Raw genomic sequence first — 14,910 nt, 5'->3', positions numbered from 1 at the left:
ATTCAAAGATGTTTTTTTTCGAACGGCGGGCGCTCCAATGCATTCTCTATGGCTTCCGGGAGGGCATGCACTAACGTGCTTACGTCATCATACGTGCTAACGTCATCATACGTAAGCACGTTTCATCCAACAATATAATTTATGCCACCTAGTGGAATCTTTAATAAAATAAACTTGAGTGGTTTGTTTTAATAGTGAGTATAGAAACAAACAAGATGTATTGGAAGAGTCACTTTATTTTTCATTAATATTAAAGAAGTGAAGTTGCCTTTACATGCTTAAGCTGTTAATTTATCCATTGCATGGGTGGACCTTATCCTTATCAATCATCCAGACATTTGCCCCCCCTGAGAGATTTTGCAGGAGCCGCCACTGATGCAAACTATATTGGGGGGTCTTTGTCATTGTCATACGGGCCCCATGTACAAGTACAGTACAAAGATCACCCACCCCCCGTGTTGCCTTAACAGACTGTTGGGGCAAGCGTCGTTAGCGAGCACCTATGAAGGCCGGAACGGCACACGTGGGAGTGGGTGGCCAGCACCACGCCCGGCCGCATTTGTCTCCCTAATGGTGATGTTTTACACTAGGTACTCATTTGAGGCTGAGTCGACCTAGGGGAGGCCCAGGACCGGTTTAGATTATTGTCACTGGTGTTAGCCGTGAGCGGGAACCGAACCCGGGTCGCTGGGTTCATATCGCAGCTCACAAACCAATACACTATACACATTAACACGGGGAAACACACACATGCAGATACACACACATGCAGATACACACATTAACACACGCACGCACACACAAGCAAATGTGCAAACAAATATACACACACCAAGCGCTCTACACCTCGAGAGAAAAACACACACGCAATCCATCCTGAATTTAAGCAGATCCTCTGATTAAATTTTTTAATTGGTATCAATGTCACGCGACGCCACTTGAGCAATCATTAGACGCTTCGAGCATTTTGTAAGCAACTTGATTTGCATATTTGAAATGTAATCAAACTTCTTTGCGACGTAATGATGGTGGGGCTCCGCTAACTGGGTTTTGGAGAAACCTGGGTTATAAGAAGCATTTTAAAAGTTGTGTGAGCAATGCAATTATGCTTCATACACACAAATTAATTGACTTGTGGCCGCATGTGAAAATCAGTCTTGGTATTTCCAAGATGGCAGCAAACCATTTATGTCACGTTGACAAAAGACAAATAGTTCACTGCTTTAGCCAACCGGTGTGTTGAAGCGTGAAACCACAACATTTACAATTTGAGTACGACATTTCGCTGGTAATTGCATCCAGAATCATCGGTTACGACACATTTATAAATAACGCGATCTAAACCCAAAAACGTTGATTATGAATAATATTGGTCGCGAAAGCCTACGTGTTAAACTGACAGCTGTGTATGCCTGCGAGACTTGGACATTGAAAAAGACTGACAGAGATAAGATATTGGCATTCGAAATGTATTGCCACATGAGGATTACTGCATCTGTGCTGGACCCAAAGAGTGACCAATGTGGAAGTAGGAAAAAGGTTGCCCGTACAAAAAGACATGCAGGCCGTGATAAGAATGAAACTGGCACTGTTTCGACACATATGTAGGATAGACAACAACAGGGAAATTCAAAGTATGTGCGAAAAAATGCGAGGAACCGAAAAGAGATGAAGACCTAACAGAGAACATCTTGACGACGACATAAGAGATTGGTGCCAGAAAAATGTGGCACTACTTCAGCGTATTGGCACTACAAGACAGAGGAAAGTGTAAACAAATGACGGAGTATGTTCATAGATCGTGGTGATGATGATGATGACGTGTTCACATTTTCTCAAACACAAGCAAAATGATCCTGAACTACGCTGATAAATCTGCCAAGGTGTTTAATGTTTTGTTTAACGTTTTGTATTTAGACCACTGCTGTGAATTGCGCGTTGAGCATCAGGTATTATGCACTTCCACTTGGCTTTCAACTTTTTTCCGATAAACTAGAAAGACACCTTCACTCTGAACCACCCACATATAAAACATTCAGTGCAAGTTTAAAAGCTTATATGATGCATACACCGTTAATGCAAGCGTGTGGCGTGTACGCCATGAAATGCAAAAAATATAATTTGGAGAACTAAACTCCACGGCTGGTTTAGCACGCGGCCTTGGTGCAGAACTGGAATTTCCACCTGCGATCCCTGTGGACACAAGAAGAAAAATGCAAATAAGTAAAAAACGTGTCGTTAAACTCCACCGCCACCACCCGACACAGCCAATCAGTAAAGTTTGTCAAAATCTGCATTATACATCTAAAGCAATGACAACATGATCCCAAACCGATACATTTTACATCTAACATCTAAAACGCAGTCCAACGCCAATCCACTGCCGGATGAAGGCCTTCCAATGACCGTGTTAGTCACAGCGGCTGTTTGACCATACTTCACCACGCTGGGTAGTGTGCGTTGGTGAAGGAGATTGTGGGCTCAATATCGTTTTCGGACTGATGTAAGCCATGGCCTTGAATATACCTCATTTGGTTCTGAGGATATTATTTTGTTATTTTTTTGGTTAGATAACGTAAATATAAATGCGTCGTTAAACCCAATCACCACTCGACACGGCCAATGAGTAAGGTTTGTCACGTAAATAAAACGTGGCCAATTAGTTTAGGAATTCAGCACTAGCCAGCTGTGTGTTGGAGAGTAAAGCCACAACCACATCACATTTACAATTTGAGTACTGTGACGTGTGCTGAACTTGTAACTAATTTGTCACGTGTTGTTTATATGCCAAAACTTACTGGTTGGCTGTGCCGGATGGTGGCGGGTTCAACGACATATTATATTTACGTAATGTGACCAACAACAACCTCTTATGGATAATATTGGTCGCGACAGCTCTACTACTAAATGTTGAATTGAAAATAAATACGTTTGTACACAGATATTATCCTTACCCGTGTATTGTTAGTTTCATGTTTTATGTGCAATGTAATTGAGGGACTATGTGTTATTGTCTTTGTGTGGTCTGCAACTGTTGATGTTGTCTTGGTGTAGTCTGGGACTGCTGTTGTTGTCTTGGTGTGGTCTGAGACTGTTGTTGTTGTTGTCTTGGTGTGGTCTGGGAGTGTTGTTGTTGTCTTGGTGTGGTCTAGGAGTGTTGTCTTGGTGTGGTCTGGGACTGTTGTTGTTGTCTTGGTGTGGTCTGGGACTGCTGTTGTTGTCTTGGTGTGGTCTGGGAGTGTTGTTGTTGTCTTGGTGTGGTCTGGGAGTGTTGTTGTTGTCTTGGTGTGGTCTGGGACTGTGGTTGTTGTTGTCTTGGTGTGGTCTGGGACTGTTGTTGTTGTCTTGGTGTGGTCTGGGACTGTTGTTGTCTTGGTGTGGTACTGTTAATGTTAGTCTTTGGGTCTTTCGGTAAAGTCACATGGATATAAATAAAAAAGAAAAAGAAAAGAAAAATATCACGACGTTCCGATCGCAACGCAAGCACTCGTCTTCAGGCGTAAAAAGTGGAGGACTTGCTTGATACTGATTCGAATTAATGGACTGATAGTACTTTACTGAACACAAAATATTGTTGAGTTTCTGCATCAAGCTCGAATCCATATCCCGCCGAGAGGGTCCCTTGCTCATAAATATCTGGGCAGTTCACCTCCACTTTTTCCGCCTGAAGATGATTGCTTGTGTTGCGATCGGAACGTCGTGATATTTTTATTTTCCACTATTTCTATCCACGTGACTTTACCGAAAGACGCAAAGAATATGAATTCCTGCAGTCACGAAAGCTTTAAGTCACTGTTATTGTTGTTATCTGCCTTGCTGCAAGCTCGCACGTGGTGTTGAAAAATGAGCAAGACTATGTACTTAAGCAATTTGTACTTATATCCGGGTAGCCCTCGACTTACGACGAAACTTTGTTTATGAGACCCATTGGTAAGTCAAACAGTGCGTAAGTCGGAGCACAACAATGTACTACACTTAAATGTGTTATGAAGTGCGTTACGGAATCTCATCGGCAAAAGTCTGGCCCACTCATACCGATGCTGGTGAACTGCCCAGATATTTATGAGCAAGGGACCCTCTCTGCGGGATATGGATTCTAGCTTGATGCAGAAACTCAACAATACTTTGTCTTCAGCAAAGTACTATCAGTCCATGAATTCGAATCAGTATCATCATCCATGCAGCTGGATAAAATCTTCTGCACATCGACATCTCAGGAGGTTGGGGGGGTGTCGATGTTGCTGCTGTATTTAATCCAAACGGAGTCAATTTGCAGGTAATTCTTCACCAATGGGGATGTTATGGCCGATGTCAGTCACATTGTGTGTGTGTGCGCGTGTGTTTATTTTTGCGGAGCGCCGGGTTGCTAAAGCACAGAAAGTTGGCAAGTAAGGGGGCACACGTGGTGCATCAGCCAGTCGTCTCAGTCAGTCGACGCGTGGCATCTGGGTCTGCCCCGTGACCTCCTGCCAGCGGGCGTTTGACACTTCACGTGGCATCAAGGTGCACATAGCCTGGCACAAGCGTCGCGGTGACGTCACCGCCACTTAGTGGGAAATGATGGATGTTGGTATTCATTTGTGTGTTTATTGACTTGGTCAAGGCCTATGATACCATAAAGAGGCCTGGGCTCTGGGTTGTTGATCGTGCTTTTGGAGTCCCTGACTCTGCTCACAATCATTAAGGATCTTCATAATGGTTGGCATGCCCGGGTAAAGCTGCGTGGCTGGGAGTCAGAGCCATTCCCTGTTTATCTTGGGGTGTTCACTGGCTTCTATAATATGTAACATAATTTTTAAATCATGTAGTTCGAGAAGCTTTCCATGGTTGTACTGGAGGAATCTCCATCTGTTACAGATAAAATGGGAGGCTGATCAATGCTCGGATTGCGGTCGAGAGATACCTCCCTGTTGGTCAATCATGTTATGTACTAGCATTTTGCCCGTCCAAGGACGGGTGTATTGTAGTAAATCTGAAATTGCAAGCGAAAAGCAGACCACGACGTGATATTCATTGCATCCATTCGTGTGCAATTTGTAAGGCCACAGTGACACAGACTTATTTCATTTATAGGTTATAATCCCTTGTTCATCATGCCGTCCTTTTTACTTCTACATCTCAATAGCGTTACGGAGATCGCCTTTGTAGTGAGGGTTGTAGGTTGACGCTGAAAAGGGGGGAGGAGGCGCCTCGCCCCCCCATGTGGAGTGACGTCACCCACTAATTATTAATGGAGGGGTTGTCCATTTGAAGGATGTCACCTGTTCATGATTATTAATGAGGGGGGCTGTTCAATGTGGAGTGACGTCACCCGCTCATGATTATTAATGAGGGGGGGGGTCCATGTGGAGGACGTAACCTGTTCATGATTATTAATGAGGGGGGCTGGTCGACGTGGAGTGACGTCACGCGCGGGACACACGGACATTCATGGCTCATTATAGCAGTAAATGCTGATGATCTGGTGATTGCTGCTCACTCAGAGGAGTTGAAGGCGCTGCTTCTTGACCTGGAGCATGCTACTAAGAGGTGGAGCCTTACCATCCGCACCTCCAAAACTCAGCACCTGCCTGGGTATTTTGTGTTATAAAACACTCCACCCCCTCAATTCACCATTGGCGGGGCAGTTACACACACTCGCTGCAGAACAGAGGGGAGTTCAATGGAAGTTGAACATACACTACATAGACTCACACAGAGACCCATAGACTCACTCAGAGACCCATAGACTCACACCGAGACCCATAGACTCGCACAGAGACCCATAGACTCACACAGAGCCGCAGAGTGTGTTGTCCTTCCCCCACACCTTCGATTAGCATGGTTGTCTACGTATGGTGTGCAAGAGGTTCAACACATGTACACACTTACTTACACAGTCTCTGCAGAACAGGGGAGAGAGCATATACACTCCACGCTGAAATGCGTGCTGAGTCGGGAATTTGAACCCCGATTCCCCCGTCTTGCTGTGTCCAATGATAGCGGTTTGTGAAGTGAACCTTAAAGCGGGACCACGGGGTCCCATAAGCCCCCGGTGCTCGCATAAACTGCTTTGCGACGTCATTTTATGTCTGTTGAAGGTGAACGATACGGCAATCTATTCATCTCGACTAGCAATACACAATGTACTAATCAACGTTTCAAAATTTAGTTTATGAATACAGAAATTTTGGCAACGACGGGTGCTCATTGAAGAAAGATGATTGATTTCTGGTGGGACCACGGCGTTTATGTGCGCGGTGAGACGGAGTCGCCAACAAAATATTAATTACGATTTTGACTTCCGTTTATTCGAGAACCCGAGGTCCCGCCATAAGGTTCAAGCTTCAAGTGACAACAGCCACGGACGGGCGGACAAACTTACTCGGCGTCATTGCTGTGGTAGCTGTGTGCCCCCACCAGGTACCGGGAGTCCGGGGTGACCCAGAACATTGGCGCGTCGAAGTCGTTGAGGTAGTCAGTCCACTGGCACGCACCCATGCAGACGTTGGCCTGCATGGTGCAGGTGAATTTCCATCTGCAAGGCAATGATCGTCATCCTCGTCATCATCCTCATCATTGTCATCATCTCCGTGATCTTCATGACCAAAAATATCAGTGAAAAACACCATTTGATAACCACCGTCATTATGGTAATCGCCGTCATTATGGGCGCCACAGTGATGAGGAGATGTTAACTACTTCCCCTGGTTTACAGGAGGTCGTGGATTCGATTTCTGGACCGTGATGCCTGCTGTATATTTGGAGTTGGCATCTCTCTCTCTCCCTGTGGTCGCATGCATTTTTCTGAGGGTCCTCCAGTTTTCCCTCCACATTTAGAAACATTCGTTTCGAGTATTTTGCTGCTATACATTTATCCATGATACGCCACTTCGTTGAGCTATAATTTGTGATGGCCAGGTTACTTCTGAAAAAGAGCTACACAGCTCAATGGGGCCTTACATGGAAAAATAAAAAAATACAATAAAATAGTGAGCAGAGTGGTTGGGGACCCCAAAAGCACCAACAACAATGCCCATCATGCCAAACTCCACCAACACCAATATGTTATAAATTCCACCAACACCAATATCTCATCAATTCCAGCAACACCAATATCTCATCAATTCCAGCAACACCAATATCTTACCAATACCACCAATATCTCATCAATTCCAGCAACATCAATATCTCATCAATACCACCAACACCATTATCTCATCAATACCACCAACACCAATATCACAATTCACCACTTCCTACATCATCTACATCACAACCACAAACCGTTACACGAACTTCCGTCATCCTCGCAGCAGCGGCTTTTGGCTAGCTACAGTATCGAACAAAGATGGTCACCGCATAGTGCGGCACTTTTAGATACGCTGCTTCTGCGGCCATCTGGAATGCTCTTCCTTCCGACATTGGGAAGCCACTGGAGTTATGCACTTTTAAATCATCATGAAGCTCATTTACTTAGAACAGATGTTTGTGTTTAGTGTGTTGTCCTTCCCCGTGGACCTACAATGCGAAAGCAGTTCAATATACATACATAATCGCCACCATCACCAGCACCATCATTCTGTCCATCACCAGCAAAAAATACCAAGATCCCCCGTGTCGTATTAACAGACTGCTGGGGAAAGTGCTGTTAGTGAGGCTCTATGAAGGCCGGCACGGCAAACACAGATGTGGGTGTCCAACACCACGCACGGCCGCCTTTGTCTCCCAAGTAGCAATCAGAGGTGTGGACTCGAGTCATGTGACTTGGACTCGAGTCAGACTCGAGTCATGAATTTGATGACTTGCGACTCGACTTGGACTTGCATAACAATGACTTTGTCCCACCTATGAGATGTGGACTCGAGTCATGTGACTTGGACTCGAGTCAGACTCGAGTCATGAATTTGATGACTTGCGACTCGACTTGGACTTGCATAACAATGACTTTGTCCCACCTCTGGTAGCAATGTTTACACATTGCACCAGGTACTCATTTGAGGCTGAGTTGCCCTGGGAAAAGCCCAGGTACTAATGAAGATAATCGCTATCACTGGTGTCGGCTGTGAACAGGAATCGAACCGGGTTTTGCAGCGCAAGTGCGCTAACTAGAGGTCACCACACACGGTGGCTAGGAGATGTTAACTACCTCGCCTAGTATGCAGGAGGTCAGGGATTCAATCGGTCGGGTTTGCACCATCCACTGCGCTTACAGCTCCCCACACACACACAGTGGATATGAGATCTTGATATGAAGCTTTCGTGACTGCAGGAATCCATACTCTTTGGTGACTTTATCGAAAGAACCAAAGAGTATGGATAGGAGATGTTAACTACCTCGCCTGGTATGCAGGAGGTCAGGGGTTCAATCGGACGGGTTTGCACCATCCACTGCCCTTACAGCTCCCCATACACACACAGTGGGGAGGAGATGTTAACTACCTCGCCTGGTATTCAGGAGGTCGGGGAGGGGGGAGTTTGCCACTACCACTGGCGCTTTCGCTAATCGGCTCTTTCCCACAGCTTTGTGAAATTCGAAGCAACCGGCGGTCCCATCACCTGCGGTCCTCCGCGTCGTTGCTGTGGTAGCTCCCGATGCCGGACACGATGGAGTTGAAGGGGCAGGTGAAATCCAGCTTCTCGTCGAAGTTGTTCACGTACGAGGTCGCGAAGGAGGAGACGGGGCGGCTCACGTCGAACGTCTCCTTGCAGCGGAAGTCCCAGATACGGTCCTCAGCGTCGTTGTTGTGGATGCTACCAGCCACCCAACCACCACCCACACACGCAGATAGACACCGATGCAGGGGGATATTAACTACCTCGCCTGTTATGCAGGAGGTCGTGGGTTCCATCTAGACCCTGACGCCTGCTGTATATTTGGAGTTTCCGTGTCCCCCCCGCTCCCCCCGTAGTCACGTAGATTTCTTTCTGGGTCCTCCGGTTTTTCCCTCCACATTTATAACACACGTTTAGAGTATTTGTATTGCAATAAATTAACCTCATGGCAGACCCCAGGGTTCCATAAGCCCCCGGCTCTTGCATAAACTGCATTGCGACGTAATTTTATGTCTGTTGAAGGCGAACGATACGGCAATCTATTCCTCTCGAGGAGCTCTACACGATGCGCCAATCAAAGTTTGAATGATTTGTTTCTTCTGCGCATTCGTCCTCGCCGCGCTTGGACGACAATGACAACAGAATGATCCACGTAAGGTGGATCCCCGGCATTTATGTGCGCGGTGGAACGGAGTCGTCAAAAATAAATGAATGAATTGCGATTTTGACTTCCGTTTATTCGGGACCCCGGGGTCCCGCCATAAGGTTCAAATGCCCACGTGATAAGCCACTTCGTTGAGCTATCTATCCTTGGTGGCCAAGACGCTTCTGAAAAAGAGCTAAGTGGGCCTTACCTGGTAAAATAAAAAAAAATAGTTTAATTTTAAACGGGCAGTGCACAAGCTGCAGAAGAGTTGAAGCTGATACGGTAAAGGAGGATGTGGAGCTGAGTGGAACTGCCAATGAGCGGTACTAGCGGTGTCAAGATCGGCCTCTGTGGAGGAGGAGGCTCGTGAAGGACGCAACAACAACTACGGAGCGCAGATGAGCGACTCTCACAACACGGAGCGGAGTGCCGGGCTGCTAAAATACAGAAAGTTGGCACAGTGGGGAGCACAGGTGGTGCATCTGCAAATCATCTCAGTCAACCCATGGCACCACCTCGTTCTGTCCCGTGACTACCTGCCAGCGGGCGTTCGACACTTCACGTTGGCCTCAAAGTGCACCAATACCAATATCCGCCATTCGCCACGAAGTGGTCATGACGTCCCCACGGCACATGTGCCAGGCCAGGTGCACTTTGAGGACGCGTGAAGTGTTGAAGACTCGCTGCCAGCAGGTCGACTTACACACAGGGCTATCTAGCCTATATAATTCATTTTTTGTCTATCTGTCTGTCTATCTGTTTGTCTGTCCGTCCGTCTGCGTACGCTCCCTTGCGGGGGATGTAGCTCTCGGACCGTGGGGTTCGCCGTGATTAAATTTTGCAGGTGGGCACGCCCCCGGCCCCGCGGTAAACTTAGGCATTTCCGATTTTTCGTTTCTAAACTTTAAATCGGACCGATTATCGATTTAGTGCGATTTCTCTTTATTTATTTATTTAGCGCTTTATTTATTTATTTACTATTGCCGACCGGCGCGGACCACGGCGGTTGCCCCTGGCAACGGGTAGCAACGCGTTCGCTGCGGGGTGGACGCCATTTTGAATTCCTGTTAAAAATATGTGCACGCATTAACACGCGATTCTGAGGTAAATTCATCAAAGTTTCAATCCGTGATCTTGTCCCGTCTGTAAAAAATGTGGTTCCAGACATACAGTACCCTGGCGTCTACAAACTAAGTTGCCTCTGTGGTAGCAGTTACATTGGAGAAACCAAACGACATGTCTCGGACCGCATCCCTGAACATAAAGCAGACCTGAAACACGGTAGGACAAACACCTCAGCCGTGGCAGATCACTGTTACAATTCAGTGGGCTCACATGAAATTGACTTCTCCAAGACAGAGGTTCTCTGCAAGCCATCTGGCTACCATGAGAGATTCGTTCATGAGGTGATCCACATATACAAACACGGAGACAATTTCAACCGAGAAGATGGATTCTAGCTTAGCAATCATTGGAAGGACGTAATAAACCATTTCGGATCTTTACTGATTGTGTTCACGTTTACGGTGACTTTCAGACCGCGTTCCACTCACTGGCATTGTATTCTCCACAGGGAATGGATTCTTTGCTCCGCTGCAAGTTTCCCCCCACTACTCACCCATTGACACGACGGTCAATTGTACAGTGTATAATAACAAATAGTATAACATTTATATGCTTAATACAATGTACAAAGTAATATATAGTATCGTAATTGTATTTTGAATATATAGCAGTGTGATACACATTAGGGTGGGTAGAATAATACATAGTGTAATATTACAATGTATAAGGTTTAGGGTGGTTAATAGCGATACAGTATATAATTTAATGTTGGGTTTGTCTATGGCAGTATATAGTACAGTGTAGACTCGTGTGATGTAAGAGAATAAAGTTTAGATGGAAGCATATTATATAACTCGCGGTTAGTACCCGGCGTTGCCCGGGCGAAAAAGGCAGACACATGTAGTTACACACGCAAATCCATTGATACACACACATAGAGTTACACGCACAAATGGACTCACACATATATACATATGTAACGGGTTTTGGAGACACTTGTAGAGGTAACTTCTTTATTACAATCTAACAGTCCAACAACTCTCCAACAGTCCTGATACTCTGTTACAGCCTAGGTACACAGCCTAGGTACACAGCCTAGATACACTACTCTGGCTACGCTCTGGAACTCGCCCTCACAAGGTCGTAGAGTCGGGAGTTCCAGAGTCCCACCACTGGCTCTCGCAGCGTCTCAGGGTCCTGAGATGGCTGGTCTTGGGTCTTGGGTCTTGAGCTACGACTGGCCCTGATCGTCCAGGGAGCTCCGCTTTTATGCCTAGTCCCCAAAGAGGGGTGGGGCCGTGTGCGCCCCCAGATCTACCACAGAGCACACACAGCCCCCCCCCTTTGTCGGCGCCAAGGCTTAAGCGCCTGGGCCACCCGGGAACCCAACACCTGACGCCAAGAGGCTTAAGCATCTGACCCGCCTGGGAACCCACGCCTGGCGCCAAGAGGCTTAAGCGCCTGGCCCGCCCAGGGTCCCAGAGCCCCCAGCAGCCCCTCCCTTCTTATGTCACTACATTACCCTCCTCTATGTAGCCTCCAACCGTCCCGGCTGTCAATAATTAGAAAGTTTAAATTAACGAAAGGGAGAGAGAGAAAAAAAATACGCGAGCCTCAACAGGAAAAGAAAAAGAGAACAAGAAAGCAACCATAAATACCATAACCAACCTGTACAACTTTACACTATATACAAGCGTCAATCAACAAAAAGGTGAAGCAATGACACGTTAACAAACGACCCGCGGCACACCTAACCCTCCTCGGGATCCGCATAGAAAACGGGGAATTAACAACAACAAATATACAGATTCCGACGCGTTGGATGCACAACCACCGCATGGATGGCAGGGTTCAACACCACCCTGCCAGCCTCCCATCCATCAGGTGGAGAGAAGGCGAAGACCAACATGTCGAGCATCCCTCTACACACACTAATCCGGACGTCTATCTACGTCCCGGGTCGAGAAGTCGTACTTCAGGGCCGACCCATGTACTGGGCAAAGAAGTCGCACTTCAGGGCTGCTCCAGTATCTACATTTTAACATATATATATATAAAATTGACATGACACAAACAAAATAAATCTGCCTGCTCCTGTCCATAAATGGTGGCCGCACGCGCGAACCGCATCTCCAAAAGGCATCCCGTGCTTGTGTCCCAGCAGCCCTCAATGAGGACCACCACCGACATTACATGTCAACCGTTAGCACCCCCCGCCTTTCCAACGTGGCGTCTCCATCCTAAAACCGCGCACGTCGGCCATATCGGGGGGGGAATTTCCGTGTTACCACCCCACCGCCTTTCCGACGCGGCGTCACAACCAGTAGCACGCGTCGGCCATATCGGGGGGCTTCAACCCAGTCTCTCTCCAAGACTCGCATCGCAGCATATAGCTGTACCGACCGAGCTGAGACCCAATCTCTCTCCAAGACTCGCATCGCAGCATATAGCTGTACCGACCGAGCTGAGACGACCCAGTCTCTCTCCAAGACTCGCATCGCAGCATATAGCTGTACCGACCGAGCTGAGACCCAATCTCTCTCCAAGACTCGCATCGCAGCATATAGCTGTACCGACCGAGCTGAGACGACCCATCGTTCACTCCCTGCACAACATGCACCCTAACAACTGAGGAATACAGTCCCAACGTAACGGGACAACTACACCTGAACACCACGAATCTCCAGCCCACTGTTTCCACGCGCCTCGGAGTGTTTCAATCTCCAGGCCGTCAGGGCGAGCCTACTGCTCCAGATGCACCACGGAGGGTCTCAACCTCCGGGCTGTCAGGTCAAGCCGTCAGCTATTCCATGACGGGACCACACTCTCTGAGCCCTGTGAGCGCACAGCCCACTAGGCTAGACATGCCACGGAGTGTTTCAATCTCCGGGCTGTCAGGTCAAGCCGTCAGCCATAGCATGACGGGACCACAACTCTCGTGTTAGACACGCAACACCCGCTGGGCCATCCTGGTCAGGATCTGCACCCCAAGATATTTGAGAGCCAGCATGACAATTCCAAATCCTTGGCAGCATGTCACCATCTCAAGATAAATGCCCCATACAGTCTATACATCGTTAACAATGACAGCACAAGCTATACATTAACAATCACGAACAAAGCTCAATACAAACCATACATTGTTAACAATCACAAGCAAAGTTTTGCACACACATTGACAACACTCACGAGCGAAGATCCACACAGTTTACCCAACAACAATCACGACTCCCCGACGACAACGAAGAAAATGTCAACAAAAAAAATCATTAATCCGGAGCGCGTAAATGGACGAAGTGTCAGGGGCCTGGTCTCCCGACCTCCAACCTTTGGCCAGAGCAGCAAAGGCAGCAACCAGCGTGTTGGTCGATGTGCCGGCCCCGGCGCCGGTTACAGTAAGAATGGCACTCTCACTGTCCGGTCGCAGCGCTGATGACGCGGTATGCTAGGTTGAAGCCAGCTGTCGTCCGGCAGTGAAGGTCGCAGCGCTGATGACGCGGCGTTGTTTGGTTGGGCCACGCTGGGCCTGGAAGTGACGTTGCTCCCAGCGGTCATTGCTCCTCCGGTAGAAGTGATGTCATTCCCGGAAGTATCCCCCACCCCCGCGGTGGGAATGCCGGTGGCGTCCACCATGCCCGTGGTGGCGGCGGCGGCGGGCTCGGGCGAGCGCTGCGCCTCTTCTCTCCCTCCCGCCATCGCCTGTGAGCGCTGCATCCCGCCCAGGAGGGAGGCGGTGGCGCAGAGCAGCTCTGCGAGGCGAAGCAGCGCCTCCTCCATCTCTGCTCCCGACGCTGGAGAGGGGACGGTCGGGGGAGCAGACAGCTGCTCAGCCGGCGGTGCAGCGTTGAAGTCGGCCAGCGTTGGCCGCCCCATCGCTGCCTGCTCCTCGACATCGCCGTCAGGACTGAAGGTATGTGGCTTACTTCTTGTCTCCATAGCCACTTCTGACGCCAAATGTAACGGGTTTCGGAGACACTTGTAGAGGTAACTTCTTTATTACAATCCAACAGTCCAACAACTCTCCAACAGTCCTGATACTCTGTTACAGCCTAGGTACACAGCCTAGATACACTACTCTGGCTACGCTCTGGAACTCGCCCTCACAAGGTCGTAGAGTCGGGAGTTCCAGAGCCCCACCACTGGCTCTCGCAGCGTCCGAGGGTCCTCAGATGGCTGGTCTTGGGTCTGGAGCTACGACTGGCCCTGATCGTCCAGGGAGCTCTGCTTTTATGCCTAGTCCCCAACGAGGGGTGGGGCCGTGTGCGCCCCCAGATCTCCCACAGAGCACACACAGCCCCCCCCTTTGGCGGCGCCAAGGCTTAAGCGCCTGGGCCACCCGGGAACCCAACGCCTGACGCCAAGAGGCTTAAGCGTCTGACCCGCCTGGGAACCCACGCCTGGCGCCAAGAGGCTTAAGCGCCTGGCCCGCCCAGGGTCCCAGAGCCCCCAGCAGCCCCTCCCTTCTTATGTCACTACACATAGACTGAACAACAACAACAACCGCCATTCGCCACTAAGTGGCAGTGACATCACGACAACGCTTGAGGCCACGTGAAGTGTCGAATGCCCGCTGGCAAGAGTTCACGGGGCAAACCCAGATGGCACAGGTCGACTGACTGAGACGACTGGCTGATGCACCACCTGTGGCCCCTACTGTGGCAACT

At 48.6% G+C, this 14,910-nt stretch overlaps 1 protein-coding gene across 1 annotated transcript; it reads right to left on the bottom strand.

Moving 5' to 3' along the window:
• Positions 1-877: 877 nt before the first annotated feature.
• LOC144735469 (uncharacterized) lies at positions 878-14,119 on the bottom strand. Its single transcript, XM_078617870.1, has 4 exons — positions 13,731-14,119; positions 8,539-8,733; positions 6,365-6,517; positions 878-2,193 (listed from the first exon to the last, which is right to left on the bottom strand). Exons 1-4 carry the CDS (start codon positions 14,117-14,119, stop codon positions 2,148-2,150), a joined length of 783 nt encoding a protein of 260 aa, XP_078473996.1. The 3' UTR covers positions 878-2,147.
• Positions 14,120-14,910: the final 791 nt, after the last annotated feature.

This window comes from Lampetra planeri, chromosome 55 (assembly GCF_965212315.1).
Source record: "Lampetra planeri chromosome 55, kcLamPlan1.2.h2, whole genome shotgun sequence".
In the NCBI taxonomy this organism is placed as follows: Eukaryota; Metazoa; Chordata; class Hyperoartia; order Petromyzontiformes; family Petromyzontidae; genus Lampetra; species Lampetra planeri.
Note: the sequence above shows the minus strand (reverse complement) of the source record. Positions and strands in the feature narration are given on the sequence as shown.

Bases quoted from the DNA above. Each gene is read 5' to 3' on its own strand.
- LOC144735469 (XM_078617870.1), bottom strand. From the start codon at position 14,119: ATGGGGCGGCCAACGCTGGCCGACTTCAACGCTGCACCGCCGGCTGAG. The intron at 8,734-13,730 runs GCGACCTTCACT...GGTGGCTGGTAG, and splicing joins AACGCCGCGTCATCAGCGCT to CATCCACAACAACGACGCTG. The intron at 6,518-8,538 runs GTGATGGGACCG...ATTGCCTTGCAG, and splicing joins AACGACGCGGAGGACCGCAG to ATGGAAATTCACCTGCACCA.